The 19,644-nt window shown below is 40.7% G+C and overlaps 2 protein-coding genes across 2 annotated transcripts in view; one reads left to right on the forward strand and one right to left on the reverse strand.

Annotated features, from left to right (window-relative positions):
* On the reverse strand, positions 1-699 carry LOC129065074 (translation initiation factor IF-2-like). Its single transcript, XM_054566341.1, has one exon. The coding sequence runs from the start codon at positions 697-699 to the stop codon at positions 1-3; it is 699 nt and encodes a 232-aa protein (XP_054422316.1).
* TMEM47 (transmembrane protein 47) overlaps positions 567-19,644 on the forward strand; it is a 30,221-nt gene continuing 11,143 nt past the window's right edge. The window contains exons 1-2 of the mRNA XM_054566572.1: positions 567-923; positions 17,599-17,739. Coding sequence (XP_054422547.1) covers positions 698-923; positions 17,599-17,739 — 367 coding nt within the window. The 5' untranslated portion in view covers positions 567-697. The remainder of the gene's footprint in view (positions 924-17,598; positions 17,740-19,644) is intronic.

Genomic DNA, 19,644 nt, shown 5'->3' on the forward strand with positions numbered 1-19,644 from the left:
CTAGCTTGCTAAGAAAAGGAAACCCACGTGATGGCTGGGGGTGGGGGCGGGAAGCGAGGGGACCCCGGAGCCGGCGCGGTCAGGGGTGGGGTCGGGGGCCCGGCAGTTTCCAGGAATTGCCCCACGCAGCCGGTTGGGGTTAGGGGGCTCGCACGGGGTTCCTCGCGCAAGCGGAGCACCAGGGAAGAGGACTCTCTTTGCGCGCTCCGCGCGCGAGGGGCAGAGAGTAGGGATCCGTGAGGCGCGCACCGGCCAGGGGCGGGGTGGGGTGGGGCGGGGCGGAGCGGGCGCTAGCTTCTTGCGCCTGGAGTCGGGAGCCGAAGCCTGACGCCGCCCGGGTGCGGACCGCCGCCCCGCCCCGTTCGGCACTGCCTCCCGCTGCCCGGGGAGGGGCCGGGGCGGAGCGAGCCGGGCTGCGCCGGGGCGGAGCGGGCGCCGGCGCGGGCAGATAGCAGCGCGGGATTGTTGGCGAAGGTCCGCGGTGGGATCAGCGTCGCTGCGGCTACCGACGACCTCGCCCCGGCCGGCCACCTCCGCAGACCAGTTTCGCGGCGGCGGGAGGCGCGGAGCCCCGAGGGAGCGAGCCCCGCGTGCGGCGGCGCGGCTGCTTCCCTTCGAGGGAGGTCGGGCTCCCAGCTCTCCGGACCTGCCTGGCGTCCTCGACTCCCGCGGGCCGGCCGATTGCGGCGCCCGGGGCATGGCTTCGGCGGGCAGCGGCATGGAGGAGGTGCGCGTGTCGGTGCTGACCCCGCTGAAGCTGGTCGGGCTGGTGTGCATCTTCCTGGCGCTGTGTCTGGATCTGGGGGCCGTGCTGAGCCCGGCTTGGGTCACGGCCGACCACCAGTACTACCTGTCCCTGTGGGAGTCCTGCCGGAAACCCGCCAGCTGGGACATCTGGCACTGCGAGTCCACGCTCAGCAGCGGTGAGGGCCTGGCGCGCCGCGACCCCCGCCTCCCGCCCCGGCCCGCCCCGCGCCCCACTGCCGGGACCGCCACCGCCGCTCCCCCGCACCTTCTGGGTCCCCTACCCTTGTCTGCCCGGCTCCTTCCCGTCCCTTCGCGGATCCTCGCGCCCCAGCCGCCTCTCTGGTGGCCACCCCTCCCCTCTCCCTGGTCCTAGTCGCGAACCAAACCCAATGCGACGTCCCGCGCTCGCTCTCCTCCCGTGGCGTTTCCTCGGGCTCTAGAGTAACAAGGATGCTCTTTTGGGTAATTGTTATCATTTAAGGCGAGAACCATGTGGCTGTGTTAAAAATGCAACGGCTTCCCCACCCCCTTTAAAAGAGAAAGCAAAAACGCCCCAACTCCACCAGGATGCCATGGGCTCTCTCTCGGTCTTCCGCGCCCTCTTCTCCCTCCTCTCTTCCCGGGAATCCGCCCGAGTTTACCTCTTAGTGCCCGTGTTCCTGCTCCTTCGACTCCACTTTACCGGGTTTTCCCTGCAAGGAGTTTAGGTTCGGACTTTATTTCCTTACATTTTTGAGGGATACGGAGAGTTGAGAGAGGGGCAGGCTTAATTTCCTTCTCTTTTTGAGGATACACCGTCGTTGATGGTGAGTTGCCCCCAGCCCAGGTACCTTCTCTCCCCCTTTAAACCTTTCTTTCTCTTCATGAACTACTCACAGAAGCCTGGAACTTCCTACCTTTTTCAGCCGGCACTGAAAGCCGCAAATGAATAGGATGGAGGGTGAAAAGGAAGGTAGTCTAGTCCCTGGGGCTACCATCCCCGTGGGGGCTTCGCTGCCTTACTCTCTCCTTGACCCCCCCAGTTGCCTTCTCCTGCGCCCCAGTCATGCCCGTAGCAGAAATGCCAACTTCCGATTTCCTGCTGCTAACCCTTTCCTTTGCTAATATTGATTCTTCAGCTGCTGTCAGTACAGAGAAAGGGGAATAAAGGGAGAGGGGACCTGCCCGTGATTTTAAACGCTTAACACACACCCCTGAGAAACTCATTAAATTCCGTCGTGCAGTTTCATGGCCTTGGGACTATATATAAAGCTTTACTGGGAACGTTTCCAGTTCCAAGAAAGTTGAAATAGCACAAAATCCACAAGAATCTGATTGACTTTTGTCTTTGGTTTCTTGGTATAAGAGAGATTAGTTCACTTGGTTAAATTTCTTCCATAAATTTGATTTTTCCGTTTACAAAAGGCTTTTTCTTTGATATTTCCTCAAAATTCCCATTGAAGGGTTTGGGCTTTGTTGCTTAATTCACTGTGGAGGGGACTGGCTGGCAGCAGGGGGTCAACATTTAGGTCTTTTAATTCTTTCAGGGTTGGTTGTTTACAACTAAAGATGAAATAAATTCGGTAAAATGCCTTTCTTCAGTAACCAGGGGATCCAAATAAACTTTGGGGAAAATATCTTTTCTCTCCCCTCTCCAATAGAAATGGAAATTTATGTAGGAATGCCAGCTTCAGTGTGTCTCCTTAGCAACGTGAGTCTTTTGCCCCTTTCCCACTGTCTCCTGAAATAATAGCCCCTGATTGCATAAAGACTTTTCAGCTAGGTTAGCGAAACCAGCTTCAGCTCCCATTTTCTTTTCAGGCCAGGATCCTTTTCTCTTGGCCAGGAATGTGGGGTATGGGGAGAAGCCAGCTCGGGTTTGTTGAGCAGTATGCAGTGCTTGCTAATCTCTCCTTAATTGCCTCCATACCCATTTATCTCCGCTTTTCTTTCCCCTCTCTAGGCCAGGAAGTAGGGAGACACACGAGCTTAATGCGAAAGTGTTAATAATGGGACTGGGCAAGGTACAAGTCAGAGGCAGGTCCAATTTCTGATATTTTCCTTCGACCCCGTTATTCTGCCCTCTTGCTGAAATTCACACCCCAGCATTGACTTCTATGTGGGTTCTTGAAAATCAGCTTTAGTTGTATTTTGCTTCCAGAATAGTTTATATCCTAGAAAAAGTATACTTCATAAGCAAATGGGGGTGGAGTGGGGACTAGAAATGGTATTTTTGAGGCTATCTGGAACAAGTTGTTGGCTTTATTTAGTAGCAGTTTATTTTTGTTTCCCCAAGGTGGTGGGGGGGGGCGTGCAACTTGGGGGGGGAATAATAAGGGAAATTGCTCACACTCCCCACTTTACAAAATCAGTTTTCTTCCAGTGTTCTGTGGGCTTGAAGCATCTATCCACCAGTGTTTTGAAAAGAAGGGGTCAGTTTGAATTGAAAACTGAGCAGTGCTTTTCTTGCCTGTTCCAAAGGGCCAGCAGCTTTTCTCAGTCTGTTTGCTGTGTGTAGTAGCAGAAAGCAGGGAGAGAAATGTATTCTCTGAAGATTTTAAGAGATCCACTTCATTGTCTCTCAAAATGAATTATCTCGGGAGGGACCAGCAAGGACAGTTTTACAGAAGGCCATTCACCAGGATTTTCAGGGCTTAATTAAAAACCTTTGTCTTAATTAGAATTAAACTGCCCAGAAGAGGCCAGCTTGTATTTACAGAAGGGAAATTTCAGGAATGTTTCTACTGACGCTGCCGACAATCTGTCCTACTTAGGCCCAGTTCCTACAGAAACTTTCCCCATAGCCATTATTTTTAAAGCTGCATTTTAATGTTGGTACCACATATGCATCTTTTGCTGCTTCTAACCTGCTTTATGGTTCTAAGCCAAAGCAGAACCATGCCTTTGTGTCCTGGTGTATTGAAGGTTGCGTCAGCACTTCTAGTATGAACCAGTAATCCGGGTGTCAGTCAGCCGGAATGCTTTTCTCTGGTGTCCCAATTCAGTGTATGGGGCCGGGGGCGGGGGGGGGGGGGTGCGGGGGGGGGCAGTTGAAGCATTTATCTGAAGATTTAAGTTTTCCAAAAGAGACACAGGAGAAAATGGCTAATTGACTGCCATTTGCAGTGGAAACAAACAAACAAACAAAAAAATAAGAGTATGCTTGTTAGGAAGTTTAGAATCCATAGTACTTACATGGCTGCTGGCCATAGAATTTCTTTCTCAGGATAGTTTTCCCCACTGCTCATTTCGGCTTCTAATAAATCCTTTGAATTCATGTTCAGTCTTATTTTTTTAAGTGATACTAATGTTTGAGACTTTTGCTTAGTCACATTTAGTTGTGATAACTTTTTAAAAGAATATATTTGTTAGGGTTTCACAGCTCTAGCAATTCCAGGAGAATCCTTCGTGCAAATAGGATTACTCAAGTGTATACAGTCTGCTGCCTTGAACTTGACATCAAATGTGCTGTATAACCTCTGGGGTGATGTTACATTTATTCTTTAAGATTTACAAATATGTAGTTATTTCATATAAAGCAGATTGCTTTTTTGTTAAATGATGTTTGTGTGATTTATTGACTGAGCACAAAGCAAGGACGTGCAGATGGCCAAATGAAAAAAATTTTACTGAGAGTAATTTTTGGTTGGGATGTAACAAGTGCATTTATCCATTTTTCCATCCACAAAATATTTGATCAAGTAACCAGTGCCTTTTCAAGGAATATTGTTAACATCATTCCTGCACTGCCCTAAATATAGCTCCATTTGTAACATGAGTCACTGGCAGTTTTGAAATGGCAGTGCGCCGTATGCTAATAACAGGTGAATATTATTATTTTCAGTTGACAAGAGATTCTTTTTAAGAGTGCTTTATATGTAGCTCCTTTTTTTAAGTGGGAGTATAAAAATCCGCTTTAAAAGGCATTATGAGAAAACCTGTCTTGGGCGGTAGTTTAAAATAAACCCAACTGCCTGAACACCTGAAAGAAAATCTTCAGAATATCTGAGATACAGTAATTCTGAGTTCATCTTTGCATATTTTAAATTCATACCTTAATTGGGGAACGGCATTTCATTGGGAAAGCTCACAGTGTAGTTTACTCCAGGGAAGGTTCAGCTTGTTGCTTAAAATGAGTTGCTATTGATGCATGTTTACAAATAGCTCAGCAGGCCTGGAAGTCACAACAGTTATACCCTTTTCTGGCTTCCTGCAAAAGAACATAAGCAGAACACATGCTGGGTTGTTGTTTTTTTTCCCTTTAACCTACGCACCTTAGATGGGTGGGAAAATTATACAAAGAGTAGCACTTAGCACCAAAACTTTCTCAAGTAATAAACCAGAGAAAATCAGGTATAACTATTTCAAGATCTTCATGATGGTTTTCTTTTAACAGCTTCTAAGATTTGCAAGTTCCCTAAATTGACTTTTACAAAGGACATTTTAATTTGTGGGCAGATATGATTCCTCTTTAGCTCACATTTATAGAATGATTTTAATCTCCAGGGAGCCATTTAAGATCAATCTTTGTCAGCTAAGGGATTTGAAGGGTGTGTGAGAAGCCTGGCCTTTCATAAAACATTTCAAAACAAACAAAAACATGTCCTAAGCAACAGACTTTGCCTGCTGTCAGGAATACATTTTAGAAATTTCTTTCAAGTTTCTGTTTAATAGTAAGACCACTTAGCAAGATCATAGATGCACATCCGGTACTACTAGTTATATTAGTGAAAAGGATTATCGTGCTTCAGAATAAGTCCCTGGAATACATTACCTAAATATCACAGTAAACTTCTGTATGAACTATGCTAAATTACAATATAATCCTGTAGGAGAGAAGAGCAGTCTTGTAAAATGCATGAGGCTTTGGCTTCAAAGTGCCCTGAAACTGACTACCTACCAATCATGTGATCTCATACAACTTAATGTCTTCAAATGGTTTGTTACGAAGATTAAATATACGAAAGTACCTGCTCACTGAGGTTGTGTTTCTTCCTTATGTATTCAGAAAACCCGAAGTGATTTTTTTCAAAAATTGAGGACCCTTTCTCCCTTAAACGTCAGACTTTCTTTGCATTGAACAATGAAGTGTACACACTATTAGTTTCAAATTTAAATTTTGATACGCATCACCTAGCATTTAACAGTGCTCTTGGTATTGACAGATCATGAGCACAAATAAAAGCTACCTGTTACTCACTACTCTTACAGGCCAGACGTCTCAAACATTTTCATTATCACAATAAACTTGCAAAGTAGTGAGTATCATCCCGATACACTTTTGAAGACACCGGGGATTTTTGTAAGTTTACTAAGTTCGCAGCCAGTGGTAAAGACGGGATGTATCCAAGGGTGTTCCAAGTACTAATGCCGGGTAACAAACCATCCCAAAAGTTAGCGGTGTTAAATCACAATTATTTTATTGTGCTCACGACTTTTGTGGGTTAGGAATTCAGATAGGGCATAATGGCTTGTCTCTGCTCCAGGATGTCTGGGACCATGGCCAAGGGTGACTTGAATGTCTAGGCACTGGAACATCTGGAACTACAGGATCCTCTTCCAAATGGTTTCACTGGGTTTGCCACCCACCTTGGTGAGAATGGCTGAGAGACTGGACTGAGCTGAGACCGGCCCTTCTAGCATGGTGGTCTCGGAGTAGTTGGATTTCTTACAGAATGAGTGGTTTTGTTCAGAGCCAGGGTCCTAAGAGAAACAGGCTCTGTCTGAATGAGCCTGGAAAATCAGAGGGGTCATATAGCCAGCCCAGATTCCAGAGGAGGACAATTGGACTCCCACCTCTTCATGGATCAGTGACGCAGTCCAATCGTCACATTGTAGACGAGATGCAGGATAGGAGATGCTTTTGGACCATGTTTACAGCATATATTTTGATGCTGGAGTGTAGCTGCAAATTTGCATTCTTACCCTCTTGCCTCCAAAGAACAAAGACAACTACTACATAGCTTTTCTCTTTAAGGCCTTTGAATAGATTATATAAATGTTTGTTTAGGGTAAAAACTAACCTCAACCAACACAGGGCTTTAATGATTGGTCACTTATAGGCACTTACAGGTTTGGATTTGGAATCGAACTCAAGAGCTTAACCTGCCCATGAATAGAGAACTCTTTCTTCTCTCATCTTTGACTTGCAGACTCGAATGACCAAGGCTCAAAGTGATTGAAAATCTGGACTATAATCTGCCACTTCATGTTGCATGATAAAATTCTAGTATTTTTTTAAAAAATTTTGTGAGTCTGATGAGATGCTTTGTACACAAATACTCAAACATTAAAATTCCAGGCTGGAGCCAAGTCTTATAGCACCAGAAAGGAATTGGAATTTCAGAGTTGTATTTTGTTGGCTTAAAAAAAAAACACAACAACATAATTCTTTGCCTGGTAACTGCCCATATACTGAATTGCAGAATCATAGCACATTTGGAGTAGGAAAGGTTTTAAAAATTATTCTGCCCGATCAAATTTATTGCATCAATTAAGAAAAGTGAGCAAGGCACAACGATAGATTGTAGTTAGCCATAGTAGTTTTGTAGGGTGGATTTTCAAAAATTTCCTGTAGTAATTCAGATAACTATCTCTTAGTATTTGGAGGATTGGTGAATACTGTCATATGGAATTTTGGGTGAAGAGGTTAAGGACTACATATGAAACAGATGTCCACTTTTTATAAGATTGTCACCCAAAATTTGATTTCACATAGAATCGTGAGTCTTCAAATAGACTCATATGTTGATAAGTTAGTTAAGTTTTAGATGTTTATTATCATCAAATTTACATTGTTACCATTGCTGGTCCTTAAAAATCAACAAAGATTTTTTTTTCTTTAGGTTTCTCCATGATAGAGTACTTTAAAACAACTGCTTACTTTTAAGTTGAGAAATAATTCCAAAAATATGTGGGAGCCAGCCATGTTAAGCTGCTTCAGTGGATTAAATGAATATAAATTTCACTAGATCAACTTATTACTGCATTCTGGCTTTATTTTTAAAAAGGTATTTATTTATCAAAAGAGACTGATTTTTCTTTAAGCAGAATTTCATCCTCAAATGTCAAAGCCACTGACATTTAAATCTTTACCAGTCTTGTCAAAGTATTGGATCCCACGTGAGAAATAGACAAGGACACCTTTTCTTACCCCTTATTGTTCCTATATTTGTGTGGGGTTTTGAGATCCTAGTGGATGATCAGTTTTTTCTTCTACTATAATCTTGCCTTTGGCACCAAAGACTTTCATTAAGAAAACAAAACAAAACCTCCCACAAAAATGTGGCATCATGGTTCCCAAAGAATAAGGAAAAAATATCTAGGCGATGATTTTTGTCTCTACCAGTTTATTAACTTACGAGGTTTACAATGATCGTTTAATGAACCGTGTTTCAAGATGTCACAAATACTGATTCCGTCTTTTCAAAATGTATGTTTATTAGGCAAGAAGATGTTAAAAAAAATAGAAGTCGGGACCTCTGAGTCATATGTTATCTGCACATAAAAAGGAACACTCACAAAAGAACTCTTACTTCCATCAAAAGGGATTTTATAGCTATCACGTTTTAAGGTCCCTAAACTAACTGTTCATCAAAATGCTGCCATCATGCATTGTGAATGCAACCTGGAGTCTGTTCCTAGCACCAGAGGTGACTTTAAGAGAGAGAAGTGATGTCCCTCCTCTTACCCGTCTTTTCACATGTACCCAAGGAGTTAACTTGACTGCAAAGTACTCACTGACTTCCTAGCAGGGAGTAGGCATTAAACTGGTCTGAAACCAGCCAGTCAGTTAGTATGCCAGGCACTGTGCCCCTCCACAGTGAGAGTAAGGTGATGAATGAACCAGTTTCTTTTCAACAAATTGATGAAATAATATAAATGTGCCAAGTTCTGTAAAGGGGGGAATTTAAGTTTGACTTGTGCAGGGGGCGGGGGGGGGGGCGGGTAGAAGTAGCAATCTCATCTGAAGAAGCTTGCTAACAGCAAACTGGTGGGGAGGGGGCACTAACTAGCTTGCCAATTTTCTCCATATTTTTTTTTTACTAGGGTGTTGTTTTAATACTGATCGTGGGTGACTGACTGTCTGGCTGACCTTCTCTTTGATTATTATTAGCTACCATAAACCCATCAAAAGCTTTCTTGTTGCTTAGAGGAAGGTCACCTCAGTTAATCCTAGTGTGGGTTTTCTTTTTCCTGCTTTTCCAAGTAGCCGAGTTTTCCCAGTTTTAACCTTCTTAGGTTTTACCCAAAGAATGGAGAAGGAACAATGTCCAGGGTAATGAACTCATCACAGCATAATAAATAGCAATACTATAGTTAGAAATTACTATTGAGAAATACCTGTGCCCATTTAGATATATTAGTTATCACCAAATGCTAAGGAAAGCTTTCGAACATAGCACATGGTAAGAAACTAAAGCTATTAGCAGTAATATTGTCTTTCCTTTTTTTCTAAATACTGAAACGTGCTTTAATAGCAAGGCTCTTTGCTAAGAACTATATACAATGGTTTTATTTTTGTGGAAAAAACACCATATTTTATGGTATTTAGATGGTAAGTTGTATTTCCACCAAATTTCTAAGAATTTAGTGAAGCAGCTAAAATGCCCCTGTATTTGTTAATGAAAAAAAGGATGCATATTCTTTTAACATCAACATAAAACAACTCAAAAGATTTGAATGAAACTGTCATGGGTAGGAAATTAGTAACCTTTCTGATACTTACGGGCAACCAGTATTTTCCAAAATTTTGGCAAAATTAATCTGCACTTTGGTCATTAGAATCATTAATTTGGATGGTTATGTTGGGTCATTTATGTGCTTAAAATCAGGCTGGTACTGTACTTTTTTTAATCTATAAATGGCCTAAAGAGTAGAACTCTAAATTGTATTGCTTCCGGACCTGGCTGGTGTCGCTTAGAGGGTTGAGCCACTGGCCTGTGAACAGAAAGGTCACCAGTTGGCTTCCCAGTCAGGGCACGTGTCTGGATTGCGGGTCAGGTCCCCAATTGAGGATGTGAGAGAGGCAATGATCGATGTTTCCCCCTCTTGTTCCCTCATTTCCCCTCTCTATAAAAATTAATAATATCTTTTAAAAAATTGTATTGTTTACAATCGGATAACATGGGTATGTACAATAGGTGCTTCTCTGATATACCACTTTGTGCTGCACATACACACATGTCTATATTGTTTTTCATTTTATAAAAGACAGCATTATTTGCCTTAAATATTTGTTTGCACATGAAGAATGTTAGTTTTCATATTAGTTGTTTGAAAAAGAGGTGGTAGTCATTTTCATTATTGAAATTAGAATCCAGATTCTTTTTGCTACCTTTGTTTGTGTCTCTCTCATGGAGTAGAGGAAAAATAACCCAACACTTGATGGATTTAGGTCAAAATGCAACGTAGCCAAGAAAACAGTTTAAACTCCCTCAATAATGGTTGCAGCGACCCACTTCGTTTGCCACATGGAGTCTAACTTGAAGAAGTTAAATATATCACTTGATACCTCCGGAAATGTTTTGGTGTTGCTTTTGCACAAAACAACAGCACCATTTTGGTTCATTCTCCACATATGAAGACATGGCCTTACTCTCCAAACTCAGAAGTAAGTAGTATTAACCTCAAAATAAATTCTTACATTACCCTTGATGGAAATAAATGCCATAATTTCTGACCATGGGAGCTAGCTGGGAAAAAGACAGTTTTCGGTGAAGAGATGGATATCTTGGGGAATGTGGGTTTGAAATGTTATTCTGTAACTGACCTTGTTTTCCTTAAACATAAGCCATCTCGGTACTTCCAATTTCTGACAGCAAAATAGAATCAGCCATACTGAATTCACTTGCTGAGTTCTCACCAATACAACTAAAATAAATTAAAATGTTTTGCTAAAAATGTGACCTCCCCATGAATAAAGGTATTTAGAAGAACCGAATATTTGCTGGGGGGTGGTGAGTGAAATTTCGATCTGGTTCATGGGGGTAAATTAAGGAGAACTTATGTGTGACTTGTGAAGTGGTGTCAGAATGGTAAGTTGAATAGTGAATGAGTTTGTTTTTTCTTTAAATAAAGGCAGAGCCTTTATATTTTTAAATTTTATTTATTTATTTATTTTTGGAGCGGGGAAGGGATGCAGAAAGAAACATCCATGTGTGAGAGAAACATCGATCGGTTACCTCTCCCATACCCCCAACGGCGGACCTGGCTGCAATAGGCACATGCCCTGACTGCGAATTGAACCAGCGACCTTTCAAATTGCAGGCAGACACTCAAGCCACTGAGCGACCCCAGCCAGGGCTAGCTAATGAATGAGTTTGAATGATTGCAGTCATGGATGTCATTTTGGTTCATGTAATTTCCTTTTGCAGAATTCAGAAGTGAAAACGTAAGTGCCTGTCTGGCAAATTTGAATGTAATTACAAAAGTTTTTAAAACTCAGTATTTTAATTTATGAGAATTACAGTAAAGTGAGAATCATGCGTTAAAACATTAGAGTACATGTAGGGAAATACTACCCCACCTAAACTGGGAGCTGAATTTTAAGGTTAAAACCCTGTTTCTTTATTGCTTTTTAATTATGTTGAATTTCCTAGAAAAAGTGGCAGTTGTGTGCTTAGGGATTTACATACAGTAGAACTCATCTCAGCTTAAAAACAATACCTACAGAGATAAATATGTTAGCCAGTGTTTGACAAATTAAAGGTTTTGAAATGAGATGGATGGAGGAAAGCTTTATGTATTGGTGTGGTACATTGACCTTGGTTCAAAAGTGTGGAAAATGTATCATCACTAAGATTTTGCATTTCCTGAAAATCAGAAGTAAATTTTGACCATGAATTCCGTAAGGTAATGGGAATTCTCTGATTTGGCAGTTACAATGTGGCCCATAGAATTTTCATAATGCGGTGGCAATTTCAGAACTGTGTCACGTTAGACTGTAAAAGAAGTCGGCACAATTCTGCAGAATACTAAAGCATTTTTAGACAACGGAAACTCCTGCCAGCTAATCAAAATACCTTAAAAGAGGACTTGAGTTCACTTCCTGTGTTGCATATTAATTTTAGACTTGATGTCATTGTGGGATGTGCGAGAGGCTGCAAATTGAAATTTCCCCTTTTCCCCCTCTTAGTTCTTTGGACTGGCCTAAGAATTAAATAGACATGAGACAAATTAACAGGGGAAAATAACCAAATTCATTACCTATATACTTATGGGCGTTCAGTAAGAATCTGGGGCCTTGGGACAGATAGGGCAGGCCAGTTGAGGGAAAACGGGGCCGTGGTTGGACGTCAAAGGGGAGAAGGCAATTCAGAGGGAGATGAAAGGCAAATGTTTGGTAAACAAATGTTTGCCGGGCCACCTTTAACCATGGGACACAGGGAGGACTTTGATCCACAAAGGGCCTTGCTAGATTCCTCCCTGTCTGTCACAACACCTCATTCCTGTTAAACTGTAGCTACCTGTGATGATAGCTGCTTCCTGGAGCAGGTCCTCTGTCTAAATTCTTTTAGGCACTTAGGGGGAACAGCAGCGTTTCTTTGTGAGTCTTTCGTTTCTTAGCAATAACCAGCTTAATATAATCAGTATCCCCAGAAAGGTGTATTTATTTTTGTGGTGGCAAACTCTGCCGCCCCTCCTTGTGACATAAGGACTGCCCAATTTTTGTTCTGTAACTACAGGGCAAAGGATAACAGTTTATATATATTATATATACATATTCATATTCATTCCTGTTATATTTCTTTCCTTTTTTTTCTGTCAGAGAAGGCGCTAGTGGGGAAGCACACACTCACCTTGAGCCTTGGCTTCCATAGCTGCAGTTCTCATGTGCCTCCAGTGTGTGTGTGTTACCGGTTCGTTTTGCCAAAATTCTCTTCAGTGGAACCTGACATATACTACGACAGCCTCTTTTCTGGTGTGATTTCCAGATCCAAAGCTTTCCTCCCGGGCCCCTTGAGCCCTCTCAGGTTTATGGACCAAAGATATGCATTACTTCCTCAAAACTAATTATCACTTGTTTGCTCGGGTCTTAGAAACCAAACTCAGATTTCAGATCAGCTGGCCTGACATTGAACAATGACCAGCTTTAATTGTGCAGAGCGACGCAATTTGTAAAACACCAACCATGGCCATTGATGTTCTGCAGAGCTGCTTTCCGTTCCCTGCTCCACTTCGCTATCAGTATATCATTTGTAGAAATGTGTAAAATTAATGCAGAGTAATAAATCTCTCTGAGGTCTTTGAACACTTCATCTGACTAAATACTGAGGGGGTTATACAATCAGGGAACTAAGATCTAGAAATTCACCAATTATGAAAACTTAAAATAGATGATTTTTTTTGAAGAAATGGGGCTGGAAATTAAGAATTTTATGACACTTTAATTTGTTTTGCAAACACTGACTATGGGATAGCAAGTATTTCTGGCATGCGGACCATTCGTGTAGAGACAAGTTTTCTGGTCTTTATTATTTATTTATTATTGTAAATGGCCCATCCCTGTAGTCTATAACAAATACTTTACATATTTTTTTCAAATCTACATTTGCTAGATAAGTAAATATCTGTGTAAATGTAAAGCCTAGCCTAGTATTTTAATGGCCATTAGTAGGTATCCATAAAAGTACTTTTCATTTTTAAAAATTCCTAATCTAATCTTGTTCAGTAAGAAAGAGGGAAATGTGTTGAAAGGCGGGGGGACTAGAAGAAGAAGAACATGAATGAATGACGCATGGACATGGACCATTGGGTGGGGACGGACTAGGTGTGGAGGAGGGCAAAGGGGGAAAAATTGGGACAACTGTAACAGGAGGACAATAAAAAAAATCTTAAAGGAAAAACTATGAAAACGTGCAGAAATACAGGTGAATCTCAAAACAATATGTTGACTAATTATTGCCTTTACACGAAGTTGAGGAATAGGCCCCCCCCCCCCAAAAATGTGTCTACAGCAGTTGTCTGCGGCAGGAGGGTTTGATTCAAAGGGGAGCATGTAGAAATTTGCAAGGATAATAAACATGTTTTGTATCAATTTGAATGATGATAACAAGGGCGTATATATTTATCAGAAGTCATTGAACTTACGATCTATTTTACTGTATGTAAATAATTCCTCAATGAAGAAAAAAAGTTCGAGGGGGGGGGGGGAAGAAAGGGAAAATGGTGTAAGGCCAATCTACATAGTCCCTGATTTCATCTGACCTGTAAGGGCAGGCTCTTGTGTTTGGACAATGGATTCTAGCTGTTCACTGAAAGAGACACAACACCATAAGCATGTTCCCAGCTCCAAAAGGCATAGTGCTGAGCATTGAAAGGTGCCCCGGGCTGCTTTGACGGTGGTAGCCTTATTGAACAACTCTTTCAGCTTCCTGATTGATGCTCGACTGGTCAGCGAGTTACAGTTTTGGTTCTGGGCAGCCTGCCTGAGTGAATCATTGCAAATGGATACAATGACAACAATCCCCAAACTTGGCACCATTCGCCAGAGATAAAGCCTCAATACTTCAGTTCAAGCCCCAGCCTTTGGCCAGGACGGTAGCAGACATGGCCCAATTCTAGTCTCTCTTGGAAAATAAAATGGCTTTTCTGTTTGAGCAGGCATATCTATGGTTGTGGACCAAAGGGAAGGGCAGCAATATGACGAGTAGTGGTCCTGGTGAGGTACCTTTTTGACTTTATGTCTACAGTGACTTTCTCATTAGCCACAACCCTCGGTACTAAAAATAAATGTAGGACATATAGAAGAAAATCAGAACAGGTTGTATTCATTTACTTTTTAGAACTATGTCCTGTGCTATAAGAGGTTCCCTTCCTAATTAGGTTCTGGACCCTTTTAATAAATGTTAGCCTCCTGGTGACTTCTATTACATTTTATATGGTGCTCCACATGGAATAAAGTATTTCTATTTTAAGGAAGTTCAACATTATGTGAGATTAGGACTTTCTGCAGCTTTCTGTTGCTAAATTGGATAATCATCACTTTGGGCTCCTCTATTACTCATTTATCAAATTGACTTAATTATGAATTTATCATTGTCTAAGAGGCCTTTCCTTAGAAAAAAGTTCAACATTTAAAATGGTACATAAAGTCTAGGCCAGAGGTCAGCGACTACATCCGGAGGGTCAAATCTGGTCCACCACCTGTTTCTGTATATAAAGTTTTTTTGGGACATTGCCATGCTCATTCGTTTATGTATTGTCTCTGGCTCTTTTCCCACTATATGGCACAACTGAGCAGTTGCAATACAGATCATGACCCAGAAAGCGAAAAATATTTACTGTCTGGCTCTTTATAGGGAAAGCTTGCCAGTTTTTTCTATCGTAGTCTATCTTTACACAGTACAAATAAATAATATGTATTTTAGCTGTTCTTTGATGAGATTTAAAATAGAGGAAGGGATCAAAATTGCTGGTTTATTTGAGGTTGAAAGTAGAAATAGTCACATTTATAGCGTTTTATGCATATTGGGCTATGTGAAAGGGCTTATCAGAAAAACAACATTGCATTGTAATTTTAAGATATTTTTAAATGAGGAAATATTTAGTTGTATCTTGATTTAAATAAAATAGATACTTTAAAATTCTCATTTATTGAGCCCTGGCTGGTGTGGCTCAGTGGACTGAGCACTGGCCTGCAAACCAAAGGGTCGCTGGTTCAATTCCCAGCCAGGGAACATGCCTGGGTTGCAGGCCAGGTCCCTAATAAGGGGCACACGAGAGGCAACAACACATCCATGTTTCTCTCCCTCTATTTCTCTTTCCCTTCCCCTCTCTCTAAAAAATAAGTCTTTTAAAAAAGTAAAATAAAATCCTTATTTATCGAAAATAATTTGTAGGAAATTGTTGAAAGTAATAATCATTTGATAAAAGTAATAGTACAAGTAGAAAATATTCAGCATGTGTTCTCTTGAACAAGTCTCCAGGAATTGGAAGGATGAAAGGGTTTTATTATTTCCTTTGTACCCCCCAAACACTTTGATATAATGAATATTTGATATATTATTCAGAAATTTCCACTTACAAGTTTTCAGAAGTATTTCTGTTATGTTAAAGTGCAGTATAATTGTGCTATGTATAAACTTTTTCAAAGAAATTTATAGACTTCCAAATGTAAAGATTATTCTTTTGGTTTTTTAAATTCAAAGCTACATGCTGCTCTGAAATAAAAAGCCATAGTGTGGATATCCTTTTAAACTGTAGTTGAAAGCCAGGTAACACTTTTGTTTGAAGTTACAGGCTTTGTTACAAATAGAAGGCAGGAAAAATGTTCTCTACTTTCTTGTGATTCACTTTTATATTTTAAGAACTGTGGATTTCTTCTGTTTTTCCCCTTGTTTGTTTGTTTCCTAAATGCAGTGTGAGTTCTAGTTCAGTGCCAGCTCTATATCCAGAATTGATTAGGAGAGGATGTACAAGAGGACCTTTGAGACAGGGATAAACACGTATAAATAAAAGAAGAAAATATAGGGTATTGTATATTCTTCCACTCGTGTCTTATCCTTCAGCGGCAAAAAGTACACTTTGAAAGGTTTCTAGAGAGGTAATTTCAGCATGCAGCGTCCACATATCATGAGTTCTTGACTTCGAATAGACTACATTGCAATTTAATCATGGATTAAGTCTATTTTCATTTCCTGCACATACATTAAAGTGAGAGCCAGAAGAGGCATCCTGGGACTTCCAAACAAGCCATTGCTGAAGAATGTTCTCCCCAGTATCATTTTCTGTGATGCTTCCTGAGAAGCTGGATAGTGCTTTCATACATTCACTTTGCTTGTTCTTAAAGAACATGTTGCTCTTCTTGTGGAATGGAAAATTGGTCCAGTTTTCTGTCATGCTATTTCTACATCTTTATTTTAAAAGGAATGACACACGCATTTCCGTGAGGTTTATGTTTCACTCAGGGAGTAGGAGACCCTTAAAGCATCTGTGTACAGAGGCCTGCTCATGGGAAGTGGTCAGTCTGTGCTTACTGTCTCCGTGCGTGCCTGAAGGAAGGCGCTAATCAGCCAGAGTTCATTTGGGCTCCCTGTGGCAGTAAATACAACGATAAGGTTAGAATGAAGCGAAAAGAGGGGCAGAAACAACAAATCCCCCTGATGCTAGTTTGCTGAGGGGTGGTTTTAGTGAAAGGGAGACGGGAAGGAAGGCAAATAAAAACTTGGTGGGGTTTGGTTTGGCTTTGTTTTTGCTTTTGTTGTATGTGTATGTGCAGAGAGGGAAAGCTTTCCAAGAAAGGACACCAATTAAAAAAAAAATACTGCTGCCACAGCAACAACACGGATGAATATGAGAAACATAAAAGCCAGACCCAAAAGAATTCAAGCCATTTATATACAGTTTAAGAACAGGAAAAATGACTCCATGTGATAGATGCCCATAAGTAGCCTGTGGGGAGGCAATGGAGCAGGAAGGAACGCTCTCTCTGATGGATGTATCCTGTATCTTAATCTGAATGGTAGTTACTGGGGCATATGCTATATATTAAAATTCATCAAGTTCTCTACTTTCTGTACTTAAGATTTGTGAACTTTATATACCTTAATCGCAAATTAAATAATAATAAAGAAAATAGGTCATGGAGAAGGCATTAAACTGAACATGAATGCTTAAAATAGCGTCCTTGGAAGGAAAGCGTGGCATAACCCTGGTCCAAAAACTGCTGAGTTTAGCATAGGAAACTTTTCTGAATACGGACATTTATAGTAATTTTTGTTGCAAAACATCTCAAACCCCAAAGGATGCTTAGTGTGCAGTAAATTCACATCCATTTAGCAGCAGCAAGGTGAAGGCTACTGAGCACAGTTCTCTCGATTCCTTGAGGACTTCCTGCTTAAAAGCAACGTCTTTCTTTTTTCTTTCTAGATTGGCAGATTGCTACTCTGGCTTTACTCTTGGGCGGCGCTGCCATCATTCTCATTGCATTCCTGGTGGGTTTGATTTCTATCTGCGTGGGATCTCGAAGGCGCTTCTACAGACCTGTTGCTGTCATGCTTTTTGCAGCAGGTAAATACATTCATTACTTGCAAGCGGTATTAAAGTTGCATGAACCATTCTACTATCCTCCCTTCTGCAGAAGCAGTATGCAGTTGTTGCATTACACACAAATTGGGAGGCATTTGTTGTATTTGAAGGTAAATTGGCTAAAGGTTGATCATACTACCAGTTTTTAGTGTGTTACGCATTTCACAGAGCACAGTGGCAATTTCTAAACTTCTAAAAGGCGAATAAATAATAGTTCTTGACAGGGACGTTGCCTTAGGAATTACAGCGGATGTATTTACCAAGTCTTTCTCACATCTGGGTCCCCCCCCTTCCTTTGACTGCACCCTGGGTGATCTTAAGGTAACATTATTGTTTCTGACATGAAACGGAAAGAAAATTCCAGTATATGTACCCTTAAAGGTATAAATCTATTTGGACATGAACATGGCTATACTGAAAAATCAAAATGTATCACTTGATCCATCAGACAATTGAATTGTATGAGGTCAATGGCATATTCATTTAACAACCCTCATTTTATGAAGCATTCTATGATTAAAATATTAACCAAGGCAAAATGGACGTTTTACTAAAAGGCAGGGGGCTACTTTTAAAAGGCTAATAAGACTAAACACTCAGTGCATTATTTCGTGTGTTTCAATTTCCATTTATAAGGATAGCCTTCAATACCTTGTTCTTTTTGTCTCAAACCAAAATATTCTTGCGGGGCCTTCAATATACCCTGTCAGTCATATCTGATTTGAAGACTGCAAAATAAGCCCGTGTGACTGTCAATGATGAAGGCACTGACAGAACCTTCTAGGCTATTAGGTGGATTTTTAAAAAGCTGTTTAAAGATGGAAATAGATGAGATGTCTGAGGATTTGAAGGGTAGTTTGAGCTAAAAATATAAAGTGAGAAGTGTTCTGCTGCCCCCTGCTGTTTGTGTCTTATATCCATGAAGACTGATCAGAAGATAGGTGTATAAAATGAAGGTCCACAGGGTCCAAGGAGCATGGAAGTACATCTAATTCAAATCTCTAAAGTGACTTGATCGAGATCACATATTAGTTATACTGGTGGATCCAGTGGTTCATCACTACTAATTACCTCATTCATTCAGCTATTTATTGGGTACCTGTTCGGGACTCAGTAAAATACCATTAAAAAATATTTTAAAAGCTTAGGTGGCGACCATAAGTATCAATATTTTGTTGCTCTCCCGTATAATAAAAGGTCTCCATTGTGAATCATATAGTACAACATGAAGATTCTCCAAAAGATTCCATCATTATTCTCTAGTTTATTTCTTGCTTCATGGACTTATTACCATGGCTCCTTTTCTATTTTTTTGAGTTAAATAACTTAGATATTTTAACTGTAGAAGTTTGTCTTTGCAGCTAGGATTTATTAACATAGTGATTAATCCACTGTAATGCAATTTCTTGATAAATTGTTCAGAAATGATATACCATTCTTTAAAACTGGAATTATGTTTTGAATAATTTTTAGAATAGTAAGATATTTCTGATTTTAGGATGGCATAGAGATATTACAGGCATACTCCTATCCATATCTAATATTATTGTGCTACCTGTTAACTGTCCCATTTGGCCTTTAACTTGACACATAATGGCATATACAAGATCTATAAAGAAAGTTGTTGTTTATAGCATCTATTATAAACATGCTTAGAAAAGTAACTGGACTTTTGCGGTTTTGTGTTCTTGTTGTTGGTTTCTTTTTTCCCCTAAAAAAAGTTCTGTATTTCCAAGTATAGCAAAGTTTATGAAAAATGTGAAAATAACTACTGGTTGCAACAGAAAACATACTGTAAATGAAAATAAGGTAAAGATATTGGATTTGGTCAAAACAAAGATTTTGATTGAGTTCTAGCTCTCACAAACATTAGTAAATTATAATGAA

Source organism: Pteronotus mesoamericanus, unplaced genomic scaffold, assembly GCF_021234165.1.
Source record: "Pteronotus mesoamericanus isolate MK-2021 breed Mesoamerican mustached bat unplaced genomic scaffold, CSHL_Meso_final contig_173, whole genome shotgun sequence".
Classification (NCBI taxonomy): domain Eukaryota; kingdom Metazoa; phylum Chordata; class Mammalia; order Chiroptera; family Mormoopidae; genus Pteronotus; species Pteronotus mesoamericanus.